The sequence below is a fragment of the Pleurodeles waltl genome, chromosome 3_1 (assembly GCF_031143425.1).
Source record: "Pleurodeles waltl isolate 20211129_DDA chromosome 3_1, aPleWal1.hap1.20221129, whole genome shotgun sequence".
Taxonomy (NCBI): Eukaryota; Metazoa; Chordata; class Amphibia; order Caudata; family Salamandridae; genus Pleurodeles; species Pleurodeles waltl.
This window is the reverse complement of record NC_090440.1, coordinates 222,856,830-222,882,697: the sequence shown is the minus strand read 5'-3', so window position 1 is coordinate 222,882,697 and position 25,868 is coordinate 222,856,830. Positions and strand designations below refer to the sequence as shown.

The window sequence follows — 25,868 nt, the reverse complement described above, 5'->3', positions numbered from 1 at the left end:
TGACTCAGTCATGTGATAAGTGCACCCTCAACCATCCTAATGCAATCAGGGAGCAGGAAGCAAAGTTTTACAGTACTGGGACCAGTCGCATGCCAGGTTCTGACCTTCAACAGGTCGGCCCACTCCAGGCCTATGTGATGCTACTAAGTAACTAACTAAAGTGTAACGAGTGGTTGTACAGCAATATCTTCAACCTCGGCCTCTCCAATGCCACCTTTACTATCAGAAGATAGAGGCCCTTCTTGGCTCCTACTGTGATGCTGTTAAGGGCTTACCTAATGGCCCTCACAGCACTGATGATAACGAGGAGGTAGATCATTTTCTCCTGACACACCCCTGTATTTAGACTTTCAGAATGCTATTGGGCCAGATACTTCAATAGAGACAGAGCTGGACTCACAACCTAGCCCACCAACAGAAGAATAAAGTGCCTCTTTTGATGCTGTGTGGAGAGCAGAAGTGCTATACGTGTAATCACATATTCTGGAAACCCTAGCCAATTTACTGACCAAAATTCTTGAACCACGTTCTACTTCATCTGAGCCACTGTTAGCATTTGAGGCCCCTCTGGACACTTTAATGCCCACTTAGTCTAAGCTATGCTTAACCCCTTTGGTCAACTGACCTGTGGCCTGACGACACAGATCGACCTCCGGTGACTGATTTTTCAATGGGACCTTGCCTGAAAACCTTATGGGGCAGACATTCACAATAAGGTCTATTTGACTGCTTTTTTTCAAATGCCTCTGATTCGAAACATGTTGATGCCTTTGACAAGAAAATATTTTCCTCAGCTAGTCTGGCTTTACATTCTTTGAATGAGATATGTCTTCTGGGCAGGTACACCCATGACTGATGGAACATAGTCAGACAGATGTTACCAGCCATTCCAGAGGACCGCAGGATCTCAGTGGCCCAAACAATCTAAGATGGACAAGATGTAGCAATGTATATGTTACATGCAGACCTGCACACCATTGGCTGCATAGTCCATGCCATTGGCACCAGTGAAGTGCTTAGAAGGCATGCCCAGATGCGGCTGACTAGGATGTACAAGTGTACATTATGGACATGCTCTTCAATGGATATAAATTGTCCGAGAAGGAAGCTCTATGTCTCTGTAAGTGGTTGGACCAGCAGAAGATCTTTAGGAGCCAACTACATAGAGGGCTTAGTGCCAGACCAGATGATCTCAACAGATGTCGGCTGGCTGGCCACAAGGGTCATTTTCACCCAAAGATGGTACAGGACATCTTCAGCATTGGGAATGCCCTGACTAGATCTGTTTGCTTCCATCAAGAATGTGCAGTGCCAAAGCTTCTGCGCATTGACGTTTCCCCAAAAAAGTTAATTGGGAGATGCATTCCATTTCTAATGATACATGGGCCTCCTGCCTCCAAGTCCTTCTAATGGGCCCAGACTGGGAAAGGAGTGTTTGGCAGGCATAGCTCCTGAACATTTGCTCCTAGCTCCCGCTACCCCATTCAGACATCTCAGGAACAGAGAGGATCCTTCATCAGAATCTGCTGGTGATTGAGCGGCAACAGTTGATTTCTTTAAACTTGCCGCCTGAAAGGATAGATGTTGTTCTTGCAGCCAGGCGCATGTCCATGAAATCCATCTGGAAATATTTGTGGCCTGGTTTAACCCCTTGATCGCCATGGACGTAATGGTTACGTCCATGGCTGCGCCTGTGAGACGCCATGGACATAACCCTTATGTCCATTTACCGGCCCTCGGGGGAAGCGCTAGCGCTCCCCCTGAGGGCCGCCCCCCCACCCCTCCAGGTCAGGGCTGGAAGGGGAATCGCTTCCCCTTCCACCCCGAGACCCCTAGTGACGTCTGATGACGTCATCACGCAAGAGCGTGCTGACCTCATCAGAGGTCACCTCCCATCGCGCTGGAATCATGCTTCCAGCGTGATTGCGGAAGAGAAACGCTCAGCATTTCTCTTCCGCTCGGGAGGAGGTGGCCAGCAGAGGCATGAAAGGAAAGGAAAGGCCTTTCCTTTAATGTCTCTGCAAGCATTTCGCGATCGGGCAGCAGAAATGCCCACTAGACACCAGGGATTTTAGTTTTGTTTGGAAATGGACATAAGGGAACGGCCCCTTGGGCAAGGGCTGCTCCCCAAGGGGGCAAATCATTTTTAGGCCATTTCTGCGCTCCCCCCCTCCCCCGAGGGCAGAAAACCCCTAGACACCAGGGATAATTTTTTTATCTTTTTTTTTCTGTTATGTGTAGGGAGCGACCCCGTCGGCAAGGGTCGCTCCCTGGGGGGGCCAAATTGTTTTAGGCCATTAACCACTAGACACCAGGGATTTTTTTTTTTTAACTTTGAAATGGACATGAGGGAGCGGCCCCTTGGGCAAGGGCCGCTCCCCAGGGGGGCAAATCATTTTTAGGCCATTTCTGCCCCTTCCCCTGGGGGCAGATCGGCCTAATATAATTAGGCCGATCTGCCCCCAGGGGAAGGGGCAGATAACCCCTTTTCTTTCTTTTATGTGTAGGGAGCGACCCCTTCGGCAAGGGTCGCTCCCTGGGGGGCCAAATTGTTTTTATTCCATTTCTGCCCCCCTCCCATTAGGCGGATCTGCCCCCAGGGAGAGCAGAAACCACTAGACACCAGGGATTTTTTGCTTTCTTTTGAAATGGACATGAGACGAGCAAATCATTTTTAGGCCATTTCTGCCCGGGGGGTGGGGCGGGTGGGCAGAAACCCCCTAGACACCAGGGATCATATTTTTGTTTTTTCTTTTATGTGTAGGGAGCGACCCCTTCTGCAAGGGTCGCTCCCTGGGGGGCCAAATAGTTTTTAAGCCATTTCTGCCCCCGGCCTAATATAATTAAACCGATCTGTTCCATCGAACAAATATATTTGTTTGATGGCTGTGGACATGCTGTGCATTATCCTGCCATCTAGTGAGTGTTACAAGTTGTTTTTCTTCTAAGAAGTGTTTTCGAGACACGGGATCGAGTGACTCCTCCTCTTCGGTTCCATTGCACATGGGCATCGACTCCATTGTTAGATTGTTTTCTTTCCGTCGTCGGGTTCGGTTGTGTTTCCTCTCGCTCCGGGATTTCAATTCGGAAAACTCTGTAAAACTCTCTTTTTGTTGGTATTGTATTGATCGGGTTAATAACCTTCCAGCGACACAGCAGTACCGTCGGGAAAACAACTTTGTTCGCCCTTTGGGGGCGTGCGCACCCAACTCGGGCCTATACGGGCTGACCACATGGAAGCCTCATGGATCGGACTCCATTACGATTCTGTCCTCGGTGCCACGCGAAGTACCCGCACACAGACCAACATCTGGTGTGCAACCTTTGCCTTTCCCCAGATCATCGGTAAGAAAACTGGGAGGCCTGTCGATCCTTCCAGTACCAGTTCTGCACCGAAAAAGGCCACTCCTCCTAAAACATCGGAGACAACAAAAAGCTCCGTGTCCGACTCCAGTAAACACCATTTTTCAGAGTCGAAAATTAGAAAAACACTTTTGGAGCCGAAACCTTCATCCTCATCATCTTTTTCGATCCTGAAAAAGCATGCTTCAGAGCCGAAAAGGCCAACTTACACATAGAAACATGGACTTTCAAGGAGACTTAAGGAAAGCCACAAAACCTCTGAAGAGGAGTTAGAGATACAACCAATACCAGAGGTTATGGATGAAAGGCAATCCACATCCGTAAGGAAACAGGGAGAATTCTGACAGCACCTCCTTTAAAAACAAAAAGGAAGCTAGCTTTTCAGGAGGAATTGGACACTATGCAGCCTCCAGCAAAAGTGCCAAAGCAGAAGGAGAAACCATCCACCTCCTCAATCTTCTCCTCATTCTCCACACCTACTTCCTACTAGTCCTACACCAGTGCAGTCTCCTACTCACTCTTATGATTCACAACAATACGATGTGGATCCATGGGATCTTTATGACCCAGATCCCATTCCAAGTAACGATCCAGACAGCTATCCCTTTAAACCGTCACCACCTGAGGATAGTACTGTCTATAACCAAGTTATAGCTAGGGCTGCAGCATACCGTGGTGTCACCGTGCCTACAGAGCCCCTAGAAGAGGATTTCTTATTTAACACTTTATCCTCAACACATTCCAGATATCAATGCCTCCCGATGCTCCCAGGCATGGTAAAACATGCAGATCAGATATTTAATGAACCTGTTAAAGCACGCATCATAACACCCAGGATAGAGAACAAATATAAACCTGCACACTCTGACCCTGATTATATCACCCATCAGCTACCTCCTGATTCTGTGGTAGTTAGCACTGCCAGGAAGAGAGCAAATAGTCATCAGGAGATGCACCCCCTCCTGATAAAGAGAGCATGAAATTCAATGCTGCAGGTAAAAGAGTTGCATCCCAGGCAGCAAATCAGAGGAGAATAGCCAACTCGCAAGCACTATTAGCTCGCTATGACAGAGGCTATGGGGACAAGATGCAAGACATAATCCAGCATCTCCCCAAAGAACACCAAAAAAGGGCACAACAAGTAGTGGAGGAAGGGCAAGCCATTACTAACAATCAAATACGATCTGCCCTAGATGCAGCAGACACCGCTGCTAGAAGTGTCAATACTGCGGTCACTATACGCAGGCATGCATGGCTAAGATCTTCTGGATTCAAGCCAGAAATTCATTAGGCTGTATTATTATATGGTGTTCGATAAAAAACATCTTTTGGGGCCAGAAATAGATAAAGCCATAGAACAAATGAGAAAGGACTCTGACACAGCAAAATCAATGGGTGCACTCTACTCTGCACCATACAGGGGGTCCTTTCGAAAACCTCTGTTTCGAGGTGGATTCAGACCACAGCCCACTGAGGCATCCACCTTACAGGCAAAGCCAACCGACCAAACGCAATACCACCGGGGTGGTTTTAGGGGCACATATAGAGGACAGTACCCCAGAAATAGAGGAAAATTTCAGGCCTCTAAGCAGCTTCCACAGCACCCAGAAGAGTGACTTCTCTCATTCCCTTCCACTCCACACCTCTCCAGTGGGGGGAAGACTACAACAGTTCCACCCAAATTGACAAAATATTACCACAGACAATTGGGTCCTATCAATTATCCGCAATGGCTATTGCCTAGAATTAATACACTCTCCTCCAAATATCCCACCAAGGTAACACAAACTATCCACGGAACACACCATTCTGTTACAAGAAGAGGTCCATTCCTTACTCAAACAAGCAATAGAGTTGGTGCCACAGTCTCAAATAGGGACAGGAGTTTACTCACTATGGGCCAGATGTATCAAAGGGTTTTACCCATTCTGTGTCTATGGGAAAATGTGTTCGTACATATGGCCCTAAATGTTCTAATTCCCAAAAAAGATGGCACCCTCAGGCCAATATTACACCTCAGGCCCCTCAAACTTTACATCCTGTCAGAACATTTTCACATGGTAACGTTAAAGGATGTCATCCCACTACTACAAAAACAAGATTTCCTGACAGCCTTAGACCTCAAAGATGCGTATTTTCATATACCCATCCAACCTGCACACAGACAATATCTCAGGTTTGTCATTCAGGGAAAACATTACCAGTTCAAAGTGTTGCCCTTTGGAATAACAACAGCTCCAATGGTATTCAAAAAGTGCTTAGCACTTTTTTTTAGCACAGGTAGTGCCTACCTAAGAAGACAACATATACATGTCTTTCCATATCCAGCCGATTGGCTAATAAAATCAAACAGTCATACGCAATGCCAAAATCATAAGCATTATGTAATACAAACCTTGCACACACTAGGGTTCTCAATAAACAACCAAAGATCACACTTTCAACCAGCACAAATACAACAATGTTTGGGCGCAATATTAGACACTCTGCAAGCTCTAGCATATCCAAATACACAAAGGATACAAGCTTTCCAAAATATAATCACACAAATCAACAATACTCTGTCAGATTTGTCATGAAAAATTTAGGAATGATGGCATCATGCATTGCAATTGTGCCACACGCAAGGTTAAACATGCAGCCCTTACAACAGTGCCTTGCACAACAATGGTCACAGGTACACAGTCAACTTCAAGATCTAGTGTTGCTAGATCGCCAAACGTACATGTCCCTTCAGTGGTGGAATTCCACGAATCTAAAAAAAGGCTGGCCATTTCAAGACCCTGTGCCTCAGACCATAATCAACACAGATGCATCAATGATTGGTTGGGGAGCTCACCTACAACATTCAAGGGCAATGGGATGTCAAACACAAACAGCTACACATAAACCACTTGGAGTTATTAGCTGTTTTTCTAGCACTCAAAGCTTTTCAAACTCTTCTCACACATAAGAATGTTCTTATCAAAACAGACAACATGACAATCATTGTATTATCTCAACAAACAGGGAGGGACACATACATCCCAACTCTCCCTTCTAGCCCAGAAAATTTGGAAATGGGAAATCCACAACTAAATTGATCTATTAGCACAATACATTTCAGGGATAGGCAATCAATTGGCAGATATCCTCAGCAGAAATCACCAACAAACTCACGAATGGGAGATTCATCCTCAAGTACTTCAAAAATACTTTCAAAAGTGGGGAACACCAAACATAGACCTGTTAGCAACAAGCGAAAACACAAAATGCCAAAACTTTGCATCCAGACACCCACATCCCCTATCCAAGGGCAATGCTCTATGGATCAATTGGTCAGCGCTATTTGCATACTCTTTTCCCCCTCTCCCACTCCTTCCATTTCTAGTCAACAAGTTGCGTCAAACTTCACTCAACATGATACTCATAGCACTAGCATGGGCACGTCAACCGTGGTACACAACATTATTAGACCTGTCAGTAGTACCACACTCCAAACTCCCGACCAGACCAGATCTGTTGACACAAAACAGAGGTCAATTCAGGCATCTAAATCCCAACACACTCAATCTAGCAATTTGGCTCCTGGGGCCATAGAGTTTGGATATTTACATCTCCCATCAGAATGTATGGAAGTTATTAAGCAAACAGGAAAACCCACTACTAGACAGTGCTATGCAAACAAATGGAAACGATTTGTATGTTACTGTCAAACCAAAAATATAGACCCTCTTACAGCATCAATACAAGATATTGTATGTTATTTACTTTATTTACAAAAGTCAAATTTAGCATTCTCAAGATAAAAAATCATCTTACTGCAATTTCAGCATATTTACAAAATATACAACATAGGGCCAGATGTAGCAAGTCGTTTGCATGTCGCAAACTACGAAAATCGCAGTTTGCGACATGCAAACGGCCCCACGCGATGCTCATTCCCAAATTGCGAGTCGGTACCGACTCGCAACTTGGGAATGCAACTCGTAAATAGGAAGGGGTGTTCCCTTTCTATTTGCGACTCGCATCGCAATTCAGAGTTGCTTTGTGACCGCGAATGCGGTCGCAAACCAACTCGCAGTTACCACCAGTGTCACACTGGTGGTAACTCATTCCCCCCTTCCCCTTTGTGAATGTCGACAAAAATATTTTTTCAGAGCAGGCAGTGGTCCTATGGACCACTGCCTACTCTGAAAAAAACGAAACCAAATGGTTTCGATATTTTTTTCATTTTGCAACTCGTTTTCCTTTAAGGAAAACGGGCTGCAAAATGGAGAAAAAAAAAACCTGCTTTATTTAAAAAGCAGTCACACCATCCCTGTGAGTGCAGGGACTCGCTATGGGGTTGCAAAATGCGACCCACCTCATGAATATTGATGAGGTGGGTCTTTGCGACCCCATAGCGAGTCGCAGACAGTGTCTGAGACACCGTTCTGCATCCGAGATTGCGACTCGGAAATTGCGAGTTGGACTGTCTCGCAATTTCCGAGTCGCAATCTCGGACTTTCCTACATGTGGCCCATAGCTCTTTATGTAGAGTTCCTGTCATTAAAGCTTTCATGGAAGGTTTAAAACGCATCAATCCACCCAGAACACGACCAGTTCCTTCTTGGAATCTAAATATAGTGCTTACACGACTTATGAGACCACCATTTGAGCCTATGCACTTGAGCCAAATTCAATTTCTAACATGGAAGGTTGCCTTCCTAGTGGCAATTACTTCTTATAGAAGAGTAAGTGAAATCCAAGCCTTTTCTCTTGAAGACCCTTTCTTCCAAGTACACAAGCATAACGTTGTACTAAGAACAAACCCAAAATTTCTCCCAAAAGTTGTATCACCATTTCATATAAATCAAACAGTGGAACTGCCAGTCTTCTTCCTACAGCCAGATTCTGTGGCAGAAAGAGCTCTACATACATTAGACATCAAAAGAGCTTTAATGTACTATATAGATAGAACTAAACCATTTAGAAAGACTAAACAACTATTTGTCGCTTTCCTAAAACCTCATACAGGCAATCCCAAATCAAAACGAGATTTAGCAAGAAGGATTGTAAGATGCATCCAAACATGCTATATTAAAGCAAAAAGACAGCTTTTAGTTACTTCTAAAGCACACTCTACAAGGAAAAAAGGTGCTACAATGGCTGAGATATGTAAAGCTGCCACTTGGTCAACACCACATACATTTACTAAACACTACTGTGTAGACGTGTTATCGCGGCAACAAGCCACAGTAGGCCAAGCTGTACTAAGACCATTATTTCAAACAACTTCAACTCCTACAGGCTAACCACTGCTCTTTTATGGAAGGGCAAACTGATTTGTAGTCTATGCACAGCTACACATGCCTTCGAACGGAAAATGTCACTTACCCAGTGTGCATCTGTTCGTGGCATGTTCCGCTACAGATTACTTTATGTTTTTATGTATGGGGATCGAACCCCTAGGCAAGGGTCGTTCCCCTGGGGGGCAAATTGTATTTAGGCCATTTCTGCCTCCCTTGGGGGCAGATCAGCCTATTTTTGTTAGGCTAGTCTGTCCCCAAGAGGGGACGAAACCACTAGACACCAGGATTGGTGTGTATGTATGTGTGTTTTGTTTGGGAGGGCTGCCCTTTGGGCAAGGGTCGCTCCCCATGGGGGCACATTACTGTTGGGCAAATTGGCCTATTTTTGGAAGGCCCATCTGCCCCCAAGGGGGGGCAGAAAGACCACCAGGGAAGAATTTGTTTTCAAAAGAAGAGGGTGGGGGTTTGGGCATACCCCCACCCCAAATAAATGGGGCCAAAGTTGTTCTGCCCCCAGTGGGCAGATGGGGCAATTACCCCCGATCCACACCCCGTAGGGGCAGAAAGTCTACTAGATGGCATGGAATTTAAAAAAATAATAATAATTGTGGGGTGGTGGCTACCAACCAATATGGGCCTGGTTATGCCCCCACCCCAACTGAAGGGGGTAACAGTCTTTCAGCTCTCCCCCGCACACTAAAACATCTTATCCCACGGCAAGCAAGAAGACATTTGAATATTTTGGGTTTTTGTTTTACATTTGGGCCATGAGAGCTTGGTAACTCTCAAAATCGTCCCACTTGGAATGGTGAGGGCTGCACTTTTTTGACTTTGGAACGCTGCCATGTAGAAAAATCCACAGGACCCAGACACATCTGAAAGCTAAACATCTGGTTAATTCCTGGGTGGTGTGCTTCACATGCACCGCACCCTTTTCTTACCCACAATGCCCTGCAAACCTCCAACTTTGCTGGAAATCACACATTGTTCCCACATTTTTATGATGGAACCTTCTGGAATCTGCAGGAATCCACAAAATTCCTACCACCCAACATTGTCTCATCTATATCGATAAAAATTCGGCTGCACTTGTCAGCCTAAAAATGTATTTTTTCAAACTGCCCTTTTGGACCCGCTTTGGTTCCCCCTCAATTTTGACATGTTTTTGGCTCTTCCCTGTCACAGGCACTGGGCCCACCTACACACGTGAGGTATCATTTTTACCGGGAGACTGGGGGGAACGTTGGGTGGTAGGAAATCTGTCCCATTGCGGTGATCCCACACAGAAATGGGGTAAAAAGTGATTTTTTTTTTAGCTAAATTTGAGGTTTGCTGAGGATTCTGGGTAAGAAATCATTGGGGGACCCACGCAATCACACCTCCCTGGACTCCCTCTCGTGTCTTGTTTTCAGAAATGTCTGGGTTTGGTAGGTTTCCCTAGATGGCTGCTGAGCCCAAGACCAAAAACGCAGGTGCCCCAACCTCCCCAAAAACAGGTAGTTTTGTATTTGATAATTTTGATGTGTCCAGATAGTGTTTTGAGGCATTACCTGTCACAGGCGCTAGGCCTACCCACACAAGTGAGGTAATATTTTTATCGGGAGACTTGGGGGAAAGCTGGGTGGAAGGAAATTAGTGGCTCCTCTCAGATTCCAGAACTTTCTGTCACCGAAATGAGAGGAAAAAGTGTTTTTTTGGGCAAATTGTGAGGTTTGCCAAGGATTCTGGGTAACAGAACCTGGTCAGAGCCCCATAAGTCACCCCGTCTTGGATTCCCCTAGGTGTCTAGTTTTAAAAATGCGCAGGTATGCTCGGTTTCCCTAGGTGCCGGCTGAGATAGAGGTCAAAATCCACAGCTAGGCACTTTGTGAAAAAACAGCTCTTTCTTTGTGAAAATGTGATGTGTCCACGTTGTGTTTTGGGGCATTTAATTTCGCGGGTGCTAGGCCTACCCACACAAGTGAAGTACCATTTTTATCGGGAGATTTGGGGGAACGCTGGGTGGAAGTAAATTTCTGGCTCCTCTGATTCCAGAACTTTCTGTCACCGAAATGAGAGGAAAAAGTGTTTTTTCGGCCAAATTGTGAGGTTTGCCAAGGATTCTGGGTAACAGAACCTGGTCAGAGCCCCACAAGTCACCCCATCTTGGATTCCCATAGGTGTCTTGTTTTTAAAAATGGGAAGGTTTGGTAGGTTTCCCTAGGTGCCGGCTGAGCTAGAGGCCGAAATCTACAGCTAGGCACTTTGCAAAGGACATGTCAGATTTCAATGTAAAAATGTGATGTGTCCATTTTGTGTTTCCTGTCGCGAGCAGTAGGCCTAACCATGCAAGTGAAGTACCATTTTTATCGGGAGAGTTGGGGGAAAACAGAATAGCAAAACAAGTGTCTTTCTCTACATTTTTTCCTTCCAAATGTAAGACAGTGTGTAAAAAAGATGTCTATTTGAGAAATGCCCTGTTATTCACATGGTAGTATGGGCACCCCGGAATTCAGAGATGTGCAAATAACCACTGCTTCTCAACACCTTATCTTGTGCCCATTTTGGAAATACAAAGGTTTTCTTGATACCTATTTTTCACTTTTTATATTTCAACAAATTAATTGCTGTGTACCCAGTATAGAATGAAAACCCAATGCAAGGTGTAGCTCATTTATTGGCTCTGGGTGCCCAGGGTTCTTGATGAACCTACAAGCTCTATATATCCCTGCAACCAGAAGAGTCCAGCAGATGTAACGGTATATTGCTTTAAAAAATCTGACATCGCAGGAAAAAGTTACAGAGTAAAACGTGGAGAAAAATGGCTGTTTTTTCACCTCAATTTCAATTTTTCTTTTATTTCAGCTGCTATTTTCTGTAGGAAACACTTGTATGATCTACACAAATGATCCCTTGCCGAATTCAGAATTGTGTCTACTTTTCAGAAATGTTTTGCTTTCTGTGATCCATCATTGGTTTCTCACCCATTTCTGTCACCAACTGGAAGGAGGCTGAAAGCACAAAAAATAGTAAAAATGGGGTATGTCCCAGTAAAATGTCAAAATTGTGTTGAAAAATGGGGTTTTCTAATTCAACTCTGCCTGTTCCTGAAATCTGGGAAGATGGTGATTTTACCACCACAAACCCTTTGTTGATGCCATTTTCAGGGAAAATACCACAAGCCTTCGTCTGCAGCCCTTTTTCCCCATTTTTTTGAAAGAACAAAGATTTTGCTGTATTTTGGCTAATTTCTTGGTCTCCTTCAGGGCAACCCACAAAGTCTGGGTACCTTTAGAATCCCTAGAATGTTGGAAAAAAGGACGCAAATTTGGCATGGGTATCTTATGTGGAGAAACAGTTATGAGGGCCTAAGCGCAAACTGTCCCAAATAACCAAAAAAAGGCTTAGCACCTGAGGGGGAAAAGGCCTGGCTGCGAAGGGGTTAAGATCCATCATCTTGAACCTCTGCAGGTTAATGTTTCTTAAGTATTGTAGTTTGTTTTGTCATTGACCCAGGATGGCCATGCTTTGGGTAGAGTTAAAGGTTACCTGCTGGCCCTTTTTATTATGTTTGTGTGATCAACTAGCTCTTTAAATCACGAGTTGTGATGTGTTTTCTGAAGGATCTGCCTCATAAACTTTGTGTCATGCCTCATTGGGACCTAAATCTAGTCATGACATTCCTTGTGTGCACACAGCTTGGGCCTAATCACAGTTGGTTGCTACAGCTTCTGACATAGAAGACAGTCTTTCTTATCACTATCATTTAGACGTACTACATGAGAAAAATGTGGATGTACTTAGCAACCTTCCTGCACCATTTGCAAGACAAATTGATACTAATGACTGCCTGTTTTCCTACTAAAGTTAGTATCACCATTCTATATCTGTCATTTAATTACCCTGCTGAAATTGTTTAGTCCTCCATACCTCTCTAAAGAGTAGAGGCTTATTTGGTTTGACCCTGAGTGAGCTTTGACTTTCTACATTGACCATTTGAGAGAACGTCATGTGGATGATCAGCTCTTTGTGGGGTTCACTGAAACCAAGAAAGGGACGGTGGTACAAAAGAGGATTCCATTGAGGTGGAAAATCCACTGCATTAACATGTGCTACATGCTGGCTAAGAAGGAATCACCCCCTCCTCACTCCAGCAGGGTGAAGGCCGCGATGATAGCGATGGCAAGGAAGGTGCTGATTCTGAACATCTGCAGTGCTGTGACTTGGGTGACAGTGCACATGTTTACAAAACACTACAGCCTTAACATTGAGGTGTGATGGGAGAGCCATTTTGCCCACTCAGTTCTGCAAGACTTCCTCCTCTGAGTAAACTCCCAATCCCGCCCCCTCCCCCGACACACACACACGTTTGTGAGGGGTACTGCTGCGGTATCTTTTCCAAAAGTGAGGACTCTGCAGTTAGAAGTTTTCAACAGAAAAACAAGTTACTTACCTTTGGTAATGCTGTTTCTGGCGGATACTCTAGCGTACTGCATATTCTTCACGTTTGAATTATTTACTGACCTTCATTTAAAACTGATAAACATCATGCTCTTCCCAGGGCCAGAAACTGATCTCATACAGGACAGGACTCAGTCCTCTTAGCAGCAATGAGCTGGGACATCTGGAACACCTGGAATCGCTCCCTTCCTCTCAAATAGAGACTAATCCAAATTATTCTTCTAAATGTTAGCATGTTTTGAATGTGTATGGATATTCCATTTTTATGAACTGTTGAATCAGGAGCTGCAATTTATTATTTTAACATAATGTAACTTAAAACTGTCACCATTAATTGATCGGTAAATTTTCTAAATGGCTCATCCTTACAAAACGTTCAAGTGAAATAAACGTATGCTGGGCAATTCTCTTTCCTGATCAAGAGATCAAACCAGTTCTCTGGACCCAGAACCATAGGGTGTATTTGCCTCTTTCCTTAATGGAAAGGACCCTGGTGGAGGTGGGGAAGTTGTATATACTGTTTATGAGTTTACTTCCAGTTTGATGGGACTCTATAGGTGTTAAGACAGCATAGTGTCCTAAATGTAGATCAGCGATGATCTCCAGTTTGGCTGAGTCATGGTGTACATGGAAAATGATTTGGATACCGTACGCAGTAATTGGGTTTCTTGCTTGCCGGTAACCCCAGGTTTGATTATGTAGGATAGGTACACTGCGCATTCTCTTGGGTCACACGTCATTCAATGGCACCTTTAAGTGATGGGAACGATTGTCCCATTTATGGTGATGTCTCTTTAGTTGAAGAACAGAAAGCTTCCCATGTATGGTTGGCTGGTTACTCATGTCTTACCGTGGTGTGAAAACAGCAACATTTAGTGAAAAAGAGGTAATGTGTTCCAACTACCATTTAATATGCATTGTAGAAAAATAATTTCTAAGGAGCTGAATGCAACGTATGTAAGTAGCCCATTTCCCCTTTTTAGGTGCACTATTCACCCACATTGGGTGACACATATCTATAAGTGGGTTGGCTTGTGCTAACCTGTTCAGGAGCGGGCACTAGTCTGTGTTATATACACCACATTGACAAATAACATTTTACACAAAGATCCAAGTGCCTCCATTCCCATTTCAGATTTAGAACCTCTCATCCCCTCCATCCCCCACATCATGCAGCTCCCAAAAGAATCACACACAGGACGGAATGTGGCATAACTGAGGAAGTTTATTTGCTGCCCCTTTCGCAGTAGTGCATAATCTAAAGAAAGGCAACTCTGGTTCTCTGAAAAGCTAGGTACAGCAATACGTTAGAGTGTACCTACATTAATTTTGTCCCTCACGTTTTGCTACTAGTAGCTCAAACGCAAGTCTCCTTCTATTCAGTCATGCGTAGGGCACCTCAACTCACTTTGCGTGGTGGCAAACTTTCGAGAAGTGTCTTAGACCTGGAATGGGTAGTAGAAAATCAAACAGTGAAACACAGTTCTTATCTTGTGAACAGACATGGAGGTGGTTTCCCCAGGGCTCTCTCGTTGGTCTACCTTAGTCTTGTGCCATGCCAGTGGCCCCGGCTGTGGGACAATGTCTAATGGTAGGAATCCCCAGTAGTGCAGAGACTTGAGGAATCTGCTGGTAGGTAGGCCTTTTACCTAGCTGTCTGACCCTTGCTTGGGTATCCAAGACCTCTAGTCTGGTCCTGCCTGTCAGCTGGGGACCCTTAACTCAAGGGGTTCCTCCTCTCAGGGGTGATGAGATGCCCCTGCTTAAAACACCAGGGTCCTCAGGACATAGGATCTGCAGGGCTGCCCCAGTTAGTGTTAGTCAAGGCAGAATAAAGCCTATTGGAAACTTCGACGCAGAACGCATATACACAGATGGCCAACCAGTTAAACAAGAGTTCTGCCCCTAGTCCTAAAAGATTACCTCGACAGATATTGCATCTTCCTGGGGCTAAAGCATTGTTGGCTCCATCCCAAGCGTGCAACGCGGGGCTTCCCTAGGTCTCAGCTACCAGGCAACTCCTGAGGACCTCAAGCGCGCACTCTCTCTCTCTCTCTCTCTCTCTCTCTCTCTCTCTCTCTCTCTCTCTCTCTCTCGCTCACCCACACACATGTTTTACATAGCACACACTGTACAACTTAACTGGCATTTGTGAAAAGATATATTAATGTGGCTAAGGGTACATTGAGAGCAGGTGGGGGGGTCACAGTTACTTTGGAGCAGGGGGCTGGGAGAAGGTGGTTGTATATGAGTTTTGAGTAAGGCGTAGAGGCAGTAGCGTTGCAGGTGGATAAGGAGAGGTTAGTCCACGGAGAATGGCTGTCTACAGAGAAGCCCTTGTCTCCTCTGCCCCTGCAGTTAGTTTTGGGGACCACTAGGAGTGGGCGGTGGGTCTGTCAGAGCAGAAACGTCAGGCGTATTGGTGGAATGTTTCTAAATGGTCAATCCATTTCGAACTCTCTCACTTCGGAGTCTCCTTCCAGCAAGAATGCGTGGTATTCTTGCTGTTTCATGATACCTGGTAAGAGAGCAGGAAAAGTCCACTTGGTTTTTAGAGTTATGTCTACTTTCACGGGACAGGTTTGCATTGGGAGGAGAGTCGCTTAACAATGGTTCTTGGCTTGCATCTGCTTTGGGGGCTGGTGGATTTTGCTGCACTGTGAAATGTGGTTATATACTTTCCAAATGATTCCAGTTGTCTACCTTCCTCCACAGGACAGCATCTCACCTTCCCAGCCATAGCCTTGTGGGTGACCGTGGGTCTGTCTGTCTGTCTGCTAGTCCTGCTCGGGGCCCTGGCCTACGTCTGTAGGAGGAAGTTGCTGCAAATCTGCTCAGAGGATGAAGAGACCACAGGTATGAGGGTCACTCACGCAAGCTTAAGGGTCATGGTAAAGCTTGTGTATGATGCTATGGAGCGCAGGTCTCATAAGAGTGTTCAGTTTGCTAATCTGGTGTGTTTGTGGAACTCTCAAAGCTATGAGCGTTTTTTTTCTTTTCCTCTCCATTTGAAAGGTTTCTTTTATAAACTGCTTTACATAACTAAGTTCTTAGCAGTTATTTTGGTATCATTCTTTCCAGTGCACAGTGGAAGGGTATGGGATGAGGAAGGGATGCAGCATAGCCCACTTTCAGAAAACTGTGGCATGCAAACACAAATGATGGACGGAATGTGGAACCAATCAAACATTCACCCAGTCACAGATCTGGGTTTAATCCATCAATTCTTTTGCTCACTATGCCACCCCAGTTTGGACCAAGCCATATGCAAATCAGTTTTGACCCTGTTCCCCATGGGAACAGTCCAGCCCACACTGCCAGGCCAGATCCTCCCTGGACCGGAAACAAGCATCCTGGGACCGGTTTCAGGGTTTCACCCTTCAACAGCCAGGCTAGCTTGAATCCAGTGGCATAGTGAGCCCGGGACCTGCGTCTGGGCATACCCGACTCACCTAGGGCAAGAAAAGCAAGCAAACACAAGTGATGGACGGAATGTGGAACCAATCAAACATTCACCCCCAGTCACAGATCTGGGTTTAATCCATCAATTCTTTTGCTCACTATGCCACCCCAGTTTGTTGTTTTTGCATTTGTCGCCCCAAGTGGGAAGGGTATGCCCAGACGTGGGTCCCGTGCTCACTGTACCACCAGATTCAAGCTAGCCTGGCTGATGAAGGGTGATACCCTGAAACCGGTCCCAGGATGCTTGTTTCTTGTCCAGGGAGGACCTGGCCTGGCAGTTCGGGCTGGACTGTTCCCATGGAGAACAGGGTCAAGACTGAATTGTATATGGCTGGGTCCAAACTGGAATGGCATGGCAGGCAAAAAAAAACTGATGGATTAAACCCTGATCTGTGACTGTGGGCGAATGTTTGATTTGCTCTGCATTCCCTCCATCTGTTGTTTTTGAAAAATGTGGCATAGCAAGAAGCAAAGCATAATACGCTGTGGGAAGACTGCTGTCTAAGAGAGGTTGTTTGTATTCTGGTTCAGGGAGGACCTGGCCTGGCAGTTCAGGCTGGACTGTTCCTATTGGAGCAGGGTCGAGGCTGATTTGTAAATGGCTGAGTCCAAACTTAGGCAGCTTGGTGTACAAAATAACCATGGACTGGAATCCAGCCTGAGTAATTACCGGTAGCTGAGGTTAATTCGAGCATTCCATTTGTCACTTTTTTGTATGCTTCAGTGTGACGCCCTAAGTGGGACAGGTATGCCCAGATGTGGGCCACCTGCACAATGCAGAATGCCTCTGGAACATAGCTATAAATGAGCGGTATTGATTTTGGATTGCTTGTGTTCCAGCTCACAGAGGACCTGGCCTGGTAGTTCAGGTTGGACTGTTCCTATGGGAGCAGGCTGGAGACCGATTTGCATATTGCTGGGTCCAAACTGAGGTGGCATGGTGTGCAAAACAACAATGAACTGGGCTAAAAGGCCCCAAGAATTTACCAGTGGATGAGGTTTATTCAGTGTTTTCATCTATCACTTTGTTGCATGCTTAAAAGAGTAGGGCATAGTGCATGTGGAAAAGTTGCAGTTCCCGCTAAAGACAGCATGGCCCAGTTTAAGGTAGAACATAATGCACCATGAAAGGCTGTAGGCTGAGCTGATGTTCAAGCACAAAGGGTGTGTCACAGATGGGAGACAGAACATGGCTCATAGTGGGAAGGGTATGAGTCTAGCTTGACTTGGAGCATGCCACACTATAGGAAGGATGCACTGCAGACACAATAGAGGACAGTGGACTAACACATGCCCAGCAGAAGACTGGCCATAGAGTGCAGTGGGAAGCCTGCGGCCAAGAAACAAATTGTGCATAGTGAGCCCCGGAAGGGTCTGTGCATAGCGCGATCTCGAAAGGATGCAGCCCAACGAGAAACTGCATAGCACTCAGTGGAAAGGCTGCAGCCCAGCAAGAGGCTGCCTAGCGCGCTATGGAAAGACTGTAGCACAGCATAGGGATCATAGGAAGGAGGTGGATCCGCTTTGACACAGAGCATGTGGCACTATCGAAAGGTTGCTGGGTGCAGGGAGATTTGGTTCATACTGCTCAATGGAAGGGTGCAGGCCTAGGAGGAGATGGGGCATAGTGCACAGCGGAGGGCTGAGGGATCAGCTGCGGTTACAAGCCATACGGTGGGCAACAAGTGAGAAGCAAAACATTGTACGCAGCCGGAAGGATGTGGGGGTCACCCTGGCTCAGGCTCAGAGCATAGTGCTCTGTGGTAAGGGTTTGGCCCTTTAAAAGGCAGAGGGTAGGCCACTGTAGGAAGAATGTGGGGTACAGCAAGGCATAGAGCTTAGCGCACTATGTAAAGGCCACTGATCTGGCGAGAGGGAGAGCGTTGTGAAAAGCTGCTGGAATTACAGAGCACAGTAGGAGGATACGTACCTAGATAACAAGTGTACGACAAGAGGCAGAGCATTCGACAGTCTAGCTTTGGGGGCTCCATAATGTAGGCAGAGTAAGGTGAAAAGCTGAAAACGGTGGCCCGGGAGCATAATGTAGTGCGACGACAGCGGACCAGTTTAAAGCAGAACATAATGCACGAGAGGAGGGTGGGTTGTGCGTGCGAATCAGAGTATAGAGCACAGAAGGCAGGCTGTGGGCTCATTGGAAGGAAAGAGCATTGCTCAGCTGCGGACTGGGGAGCCTTGTCCACGGAGCACCAGGTTTTGGTGCTCCGTGGATAAGGCTTCTGGCGCGGGAGAGGGCCACTGGTTCACTGTGAAATGTCATTATATTAGAATATTGGTAACTCTGATGATAGTCATCTGTCCATCCATTTGTAACCAGTTCTGTGGCCATTTGACCAAAGTAGATTGCAGAGCAGAAACATGCACTTGAACATGGCTTGTTCCGGTTCTCAGAAAGAGGGGATCATTCGGAAGTGTCTGTAGGTGCTGCATACCTGCAGTCCGATCTCACCAGCTAGCATGTGTTTTATTTTCCAGGCACAGAGGCCGAGGAAGGAGAGGAGTTGAAGACAGGTAAGGTGATGCTTATATTCAGCCACTAGGTGGCAGTGCTGCGCCGTACTCTATCACAGGATTACCATTAACCGTGTACTGAAGTTGAGGATGAAGAGGGGTTTGGCAGAGGAAGGAGAGTTCGAATTGTGTCAGGTGACTCTTGACTAAAACATTGCGCGTTTTAGGGCAAACTCGTCAAACGCTGCTATTAATCTTGTGTGAGATATATCTCATGAAAAAGACTGAGAATAGTTTCCTATCGAATGTGGTAGCAAGAATATTTTAAAGCGAAGCTGCTCAGTTAGATGGATAGGAGCAGACACCCAGGCTAGAAAGACAAGCTCAGGCTGTGAGAGGGGATAGAGTAAGGGGGTAGCACGCATTCGTCTTTTTTTGGGGGGAGGCGGGAGAGTCAGGGGTGTTTTGAGTTTAAATGTGCAATAAGTAGATCAATGTTAATTTTCCAGTGCTGTTTGCCATCACCATGGAACCCCTAGCGTGTATATCATGTACGTCTGTGACACAGTGGAGCACACACATTGAGCTAGCAAACCACATTGTATCATTTTATGCCTATGACACCTTGATCTACTTAAAAATCCCCGTAGGATCAGTGCTGATCCTCCTCGCCGAACTTAATGCATCTGGTAGCATATAAAACAAATTAGGGAAAGTCAGTCCTGTTTTTGCCTGGGGATACGAGAGGTATAACCATTAGTGCTCTCTCAGACTTGGGGATAAAATAAGAGGTCGACCACTTCGACATTTGGAGTATAGGTGACTTTTGATACAACAGATGAATACAACCTGAATATGGGGAAGGTATTTATGCAACTCACACGCTCATTAGATTTCTGTAAAGCATTGCCGCTTCCCAGCATGGTAAGAATATTGTTACTAAAATGGTGTTCCTGCCTAGATGCTCGTACATGCTACAGAATTTGCTGTATACTCTGCCAGTAAGCCTGTTTTGCGAGCTCCACAGGTTATTGGGGTCATTGTTTTGGGCCGGATAACTTAACAGAGTAAAATTAGACACATTATAACTTCATTGGGTAAATGGAGACATTTGTTTCCCAGATCTAATCCCTTACTACACTGCAGCACAGTTGCAACATATAGTTTGAATCTAACAATAACCAGGAGAAGGTTCTGTTAGCAGGGGCACATCCTCCTGATATCCTACTTGAGGCCTTCATAATGTAGAAAAACATACCACCAACTTTCCCATAGACAAGCTGGTTGAGCCTGTGAGGGAGGGATCAAAGGCATCCTAAAATGTCACCATATGATCCTGAGATTCCAGTGTGTGGATACTAAAGCCATCAACTAGACTATGTCAATGAGTAGGGGGCTGGAAGGGGGATGTCGAACAGTAGGGAAACCATAGTTAAATAAAGTTTCTCACATTTTCACATGCTTCCTGTGACCTCAGACCTGGTCAATGTCGACATCATAGGCAGTTAGAACAGGTAACTAGAAAAATCTGGACTGCTTCCTGAAGAACCTCCAGAAACAGAAATGATGACAACTCCTCACCCTGGCAGGGTGTAGTAGAAAACTGTGTAATAATCTCTATACTGCATTAGTAAGTGAGAAGGGTGGGAATGCTGAGAAATCTTAAGAAAAGTGGTCACAAGAATGCCCATAACCCTTATTTGACAAATTCACTATTTAAGCTAGCACAATTCCACTATCTGCACAAAACATATTTCACACTTGAAGTTCTCACAAGGATTTACCCAGTTATAACATCAACTTCATAGATGCGGTGCGGGAGAGGCAAACTTTCTTCAAAGGGTTTTGATTTGTTCTTAGGTAGCGGAATTCGAGGACAAAGTGCTGGTGAGCCTGTAGACAATGACTAGCATGTTACCCACTAAATCCATCAAGCAATGCTTATTAGTAATATTTCCTATTGAAAACAAGCATTTGCAATGCAATAGGTCTTTCATTTGCTCGAGTTAGAGCTATTACCATTGTAAATTCCTAACTGGACTTTGCGTGCCACTTAAATTGAAAATGCAAAACAGTTGACATAAGCAAGTCAATTCAAAGCATCACGGCTGCCATGAGCATAAGCGCGAAGGAGAAACACAAAAGGAAAAAGAAGTTCAGTCTCAGTCAAACATATCAACAAAAGTGCAATTATCCATGTATCAGGGTCGGACCCCAAGGCGGTAACAAAACTGCCCCAAGGCGGGACAAACGTAAAGCATTTACCAATGTCATCAAAGGATTTTTGAAAGGCAAGCTCACTAACGAGTGATAGGGATGGGCGTGCAGTGGGCGTGGTTAATAGCCCACTTACATACCAACACATCAGAAAAGCAGCGTTTGCGCGCTGCTACGCTCATCCTAAAAATCTATGAAAAATATAGGTACTTTACAATCGCGCACAACTACAAGATGCTTTTCTGTAATCCAACGATGTCCACAAAACAATCCATTAACAAGTAAGAGGTCTTGACATTTGAAATCCAACATTCTAGTCCTGGCTGCAACACACCAACATTATAGCACGATTGCTGAGCAAAGACACTGTGTACCATGAGGAAAGTCATACCTGATGCAAGATTTTGTAGTTTGCTATGAAACCTAGTTCACTGCTGGCATTCTGCCACATTTTCTTTGCATGTGTAGTCCAAATTCAGTCAATACCACAACTCTGTAATGACTGCCAGCCTTTCCTTCTCCGAAAGACACTCTACGTGGATAGCCTCATGATACTGCTTTCTCACACTTGAAGCAGACTCAATGGTAATGGGGCATCCAGGACATAGCACGAGCCCAAGTCATGATCAGGATGTTCGTCTGGTCAGTGTGCTGCCTTGGCCCAACTACTGAGTTAAGTGTGGGTTAATTGACTGCTGAATTGTGTGGTCATGGCTATTAGTGTTTTTGCAGCTAGTTAGTCATCAGTAAACTACTATTACATGCTACTTCCTTCATTAATATTTCATCTAACTCACTGGTCCTGAGTGAAAATCATGCAACAGACGGTCTGTGCCAGAATACTCTGGTGGGATGTCATTGATATTACTTATAGGAACCTCACTTAGCTGGACCCAGTCTTAGTGAGGCACTGGCAAGGCGCTGTTTATTTAAAAAAAAAAAAAAAAAAGATATTCAAAGTCAGGCAGGTTGTGAGTGAAAGGAAGCCTGGAGGTGGGTCCATGCCAAAGACTCTGTGATGGGGGATAGTTCTACGGGGTACAAAGCAGACAAGCATTCCTTATTTAAAGTGTCTTTCCTTCTGGAAAATTACTTTTCGACACCTGGGCATATTGTATATTTTAGAACCAATTGAGTCAGTGAGTGCTTGTCCTGTAATTGACAGCTCAGAGGTCGAACATCTGTGACTGAAGATGAAGTTTCAAGGAAAGAATCGTGAGGAATTGGGGAATCTGCTGATTAAGAGGGTCTTAGATTGAATGGGTTCTAGGTCCTAGAACTGTAAGACATGGGACTCGGATTTTATAGGTTAAAGCTGAGAAATTGGAGTGAGAGGACGTGTCGGATGCAGACGACAGCAATCAAATGAATCCAATAGTGTGTGCCCCTCAAGCAAGGTGGGCTATGGGCTTGACGCTGGGACTCTGAAGGAAGGAGAAATGTTGAGTAAAAAAAGAAGCACCTAAAAGGCCTGGAGTTGTTTTAAGGCAGTTTGAGCTGTCAGTGGTGGGGTCCAGAATTGTGATGCATGTGGATAGCAGTGAAGGACTGGATATTAAACCATGTACCATGAGAGGCATACAGTGGGATTGTGAGTGAGGAGAGTTTTGCACGAAGATGAATCCAGAAAATTGACTTTGGGCTGAGTTGTGATATGGGATCTTGGAGCTGAAATGAGGTTTAAGTCTATGAGGGACTTAGCCTGTGAGTAAAGTAGGCTGCAAGGAAGCCTAGGAGTGTGCAAGGGATGGCATTTACTGTAGGCAAGAGGAACCACGGAGGGGAAGACCTTGAAGGCAAGAGGGCTGACACTGGTAAAGGGTTCTTGTTCTACTTGGAATTAGTTTGAAAAGTTGAGCCTCTAGGGATGATACCTCTTGATGTGTACCTGATGGGGCTTTGGGCCTGAGAGTAAGGCTGTATGAGAGCAGGACTAAAAGTTGAAGGTAAGTTGTGTGGGATGTTGTTTTCACTGTTGAGGAGTGTGGTTGTGAATAATGAGGCTGCAAGCCTGGCCTGAGACTAGAATTGTGGCTTAGAACATGATGGATATTGATGGCTGTGGTGGATAGCTTGGGCTGTGAGAAGCAACTTAGGGTGTTGCTAATGGCTCAGGCTGTGGCTGTTGGTTATAGTCTGTGAGTGTAGGCTAGGGCTCTGGGTTGCGACTAGATCTGTGAGAAGCAGCTGAAGTTGTGTGGCGCAGTTTGGGTTGCAAGTGCTTGACTAAACTGTGAAGGACTGGAAGTGTGATGGGCTACTCGGACTGTATGGGGTGATAAGGACAATGAGAATGGCTAGGGCTGCGAGAAGATCTATGAGTACCGTGAAGGGGTTTGATGAAATGGCCTGAAAGACTGAAGGTGCTTGTTGGGGAGGTTCTGCAAGCAAAGGGAAAAGCTAGCACTGTGAAAGTTTCTCTATAGGATTGTCTTTAACTTTGAGTGTTATATGTATCGATAAGTAAGAGGGCAGGCAGGCCTAGAATGATTCCGAAGAAGTTAGTGATATCGAGTTCTAATTTGTCCGATCTCTCATTACCTCATTTTTTCTTTCTCTTCTCGTAGCCATGCAACCTCTGAAAGACTCAAACTCGAAATCAGGTAATGTCGATTTCACCTTACTTTCCAGCAAGCAAGAAGTGTTTCATCTGATCCAGTTAAACTGGGAGCTAGATCTCATATGAATGGGAGTGTTGAATTGAAGACTGTTAGATTGACTTAACACAAATTGCTCTCCATTCTTCAATGCATTATATTTTGAGGCAAGGGTCGGGTGTAGGCAAAATATCATGCTTTTTTCTTGAGGTTCTTTGGCACTTTTATGGCCATGGGGATATAGTGGCAGTGGCCCAGTACCAGCTTTAGGAGTTCTGTAACAGTACATCATGTAGAAAAGAGCAGATCTTAACCTAAAGTTCATTCTCCAATTACAGTAAACAAAGTGCAGCCTTAGATCCCCTAAAAATATAATCTAAGAACGAGAAAATCAATAAAGAGTTCTTGAAGGACCTATTGTCCCCCCTAAAAAGGTGAGAAAACAGTGCAGAAAAACAGGTCTGCATTGTGAGCTCACAGAGTACATATATCTTATCAGAAAATACAGGTGGACTATTAATGGTGCGACATGCATGCACTTTATGAACGGAAATGATTTGTTAAAGTACTCCCTTGGAGAGATGTGTAAAACATGGTCATGATTGAACACCTTTCTGAAGACCTGAAAATGTTCAAGAAAAGTTGGATACTACAACTGAGAAATGGGATTCATTTTTTCTTACCTCCTCTTAATTATCTGCAGTTTCTGATGAATATTTCTAACAGATTCTTCAACGTCGATTTCGCGGGTACCAGACTGGATTTGCAAACTTTTCTCCAGCAGTGCTTTCACGTACCACGAGGTGGCGCCATGCAGTTCTGATTTACCTCTCCCCCGCCCCAGAATTGGCAGAGCAGAACCGTATATAACTGCCAAACCTTTGCGCTAACGTTTTCGTTCTTTCCACTGCTATGCAGATTTGGAGCTCTGCTCCCAATTTCATCAGCCTTCCTACGACTTCCAAACTTAATCCAGTGTGTTTAGGAACAACTAGGTTTCAAAACATGATGGGTCTGTAAGAAGCAGATGTCAGCCACGGAACCTGCACGAGATGAGTCTCTGGTATTTGGGCTGGGTGCAGCACTCGAAGACATGCGTCTTCATTCACTTGAAGATGACACTAGTCAGAAAAGCAACGCTGTACATTGCCAAGCATAAGAAGAACTTGTGGCCCTCTTCTAAGTCCTGCTCCAAGTCGTGGGTGTGTATTCTATCTTCCCCCAGAGGCCGTTCCAACGAGAGGTCTACTTTGTGGTAGAAGTCCTCCAATAAGTCTGAATCAAAGCTCAAAAGCGAATATAAAAATAAAACGAAGTGGGACTTGACCCCATCTTACCACTTTGTGTCTGAAGAAAGGATACGAGGGGGATATCGACTCCACCTCCAAGACTTGTGCTGGGCCCTGTCTTTTTGCCACTGGTACCAGAAGGGATCTGGTGCTGATTCTGATGTCCACCGAACCAACGTCAGCCCTATCTTGACCAAATTCACACTACAATATTATAACATTGAAACTGGTTGTCATACAGCCTAGCTCTGAAACAGTTCCTGTACGGGGTAGGGTGTGTGAGCAGAGGCTCCAATAAAGTTATGGCTCTGCCACAGAATGGTACACCCCAAGGAAGAGAAGACGATGGTGGGGAAGGCGGTGATTTTCTCCCTCCTCAGTATGCAAATGACAACTTTTATATGGACTTACAAGAGGCCAGTGGAATTGACACCACCCCTGAAACAAGATTTGACTCACAACTTAAACCACAAATGGAAGAAAATGAATCATTTGCAGTAGTTGTCCGACAGAAAGCTGAGGTCCTGACTTTACAGCTGCTATCAGTTGAGACCAAAACAAACCTCCTTTTGGAGGTTTTGCAGCCTTGACCAGCCACATCTGAGCACTTGCTCCCCTCTAACGAGGCCCTCAATAATACCTTGATGGGCCCTTGGTCAAAGCTCTCTGTTCCTGCCTACCAGTGAATAGGTAGGTGGCTAGGCATTACACGGTTGCTCCTGGCAAACCTGATTTTCTCACTAAACATCCTACTCCAG

At 45.2% G+C, this 25,868-nt stretch overlaps 1 protein-coding gene across 3 annotated transcripts in view; it reads left to right on the top strand.

Moving 5' to 3' along the window:
- The window catches only part of CD276 (CD276 molecule), a 204,359-nt gene that overhangs the window by 159,381 nt on the left and 19,110 nt on the right, over positions 1–25,868 (top strand). For all 3 annotated transcript variants that reach the window (XM_069222228.1, XM_069222229.1, XM_069222230.1), the window contains 3 exons: positions 15,792–15,932; positions 19,032–19,067; positions 23,792–23,827. In XM_069222228.1, coding sequence (XP_069078329.1) covers positions 15,792–15,932; positions 19,032–19,067; positions 23,792–23,827 — 213 coding nt within the window. The remainder of the gene's footprint in view (positions 1–15,791; positions 15,933–19,031; positions 19,068–23,791; positions 23,828–25,868) is intronic.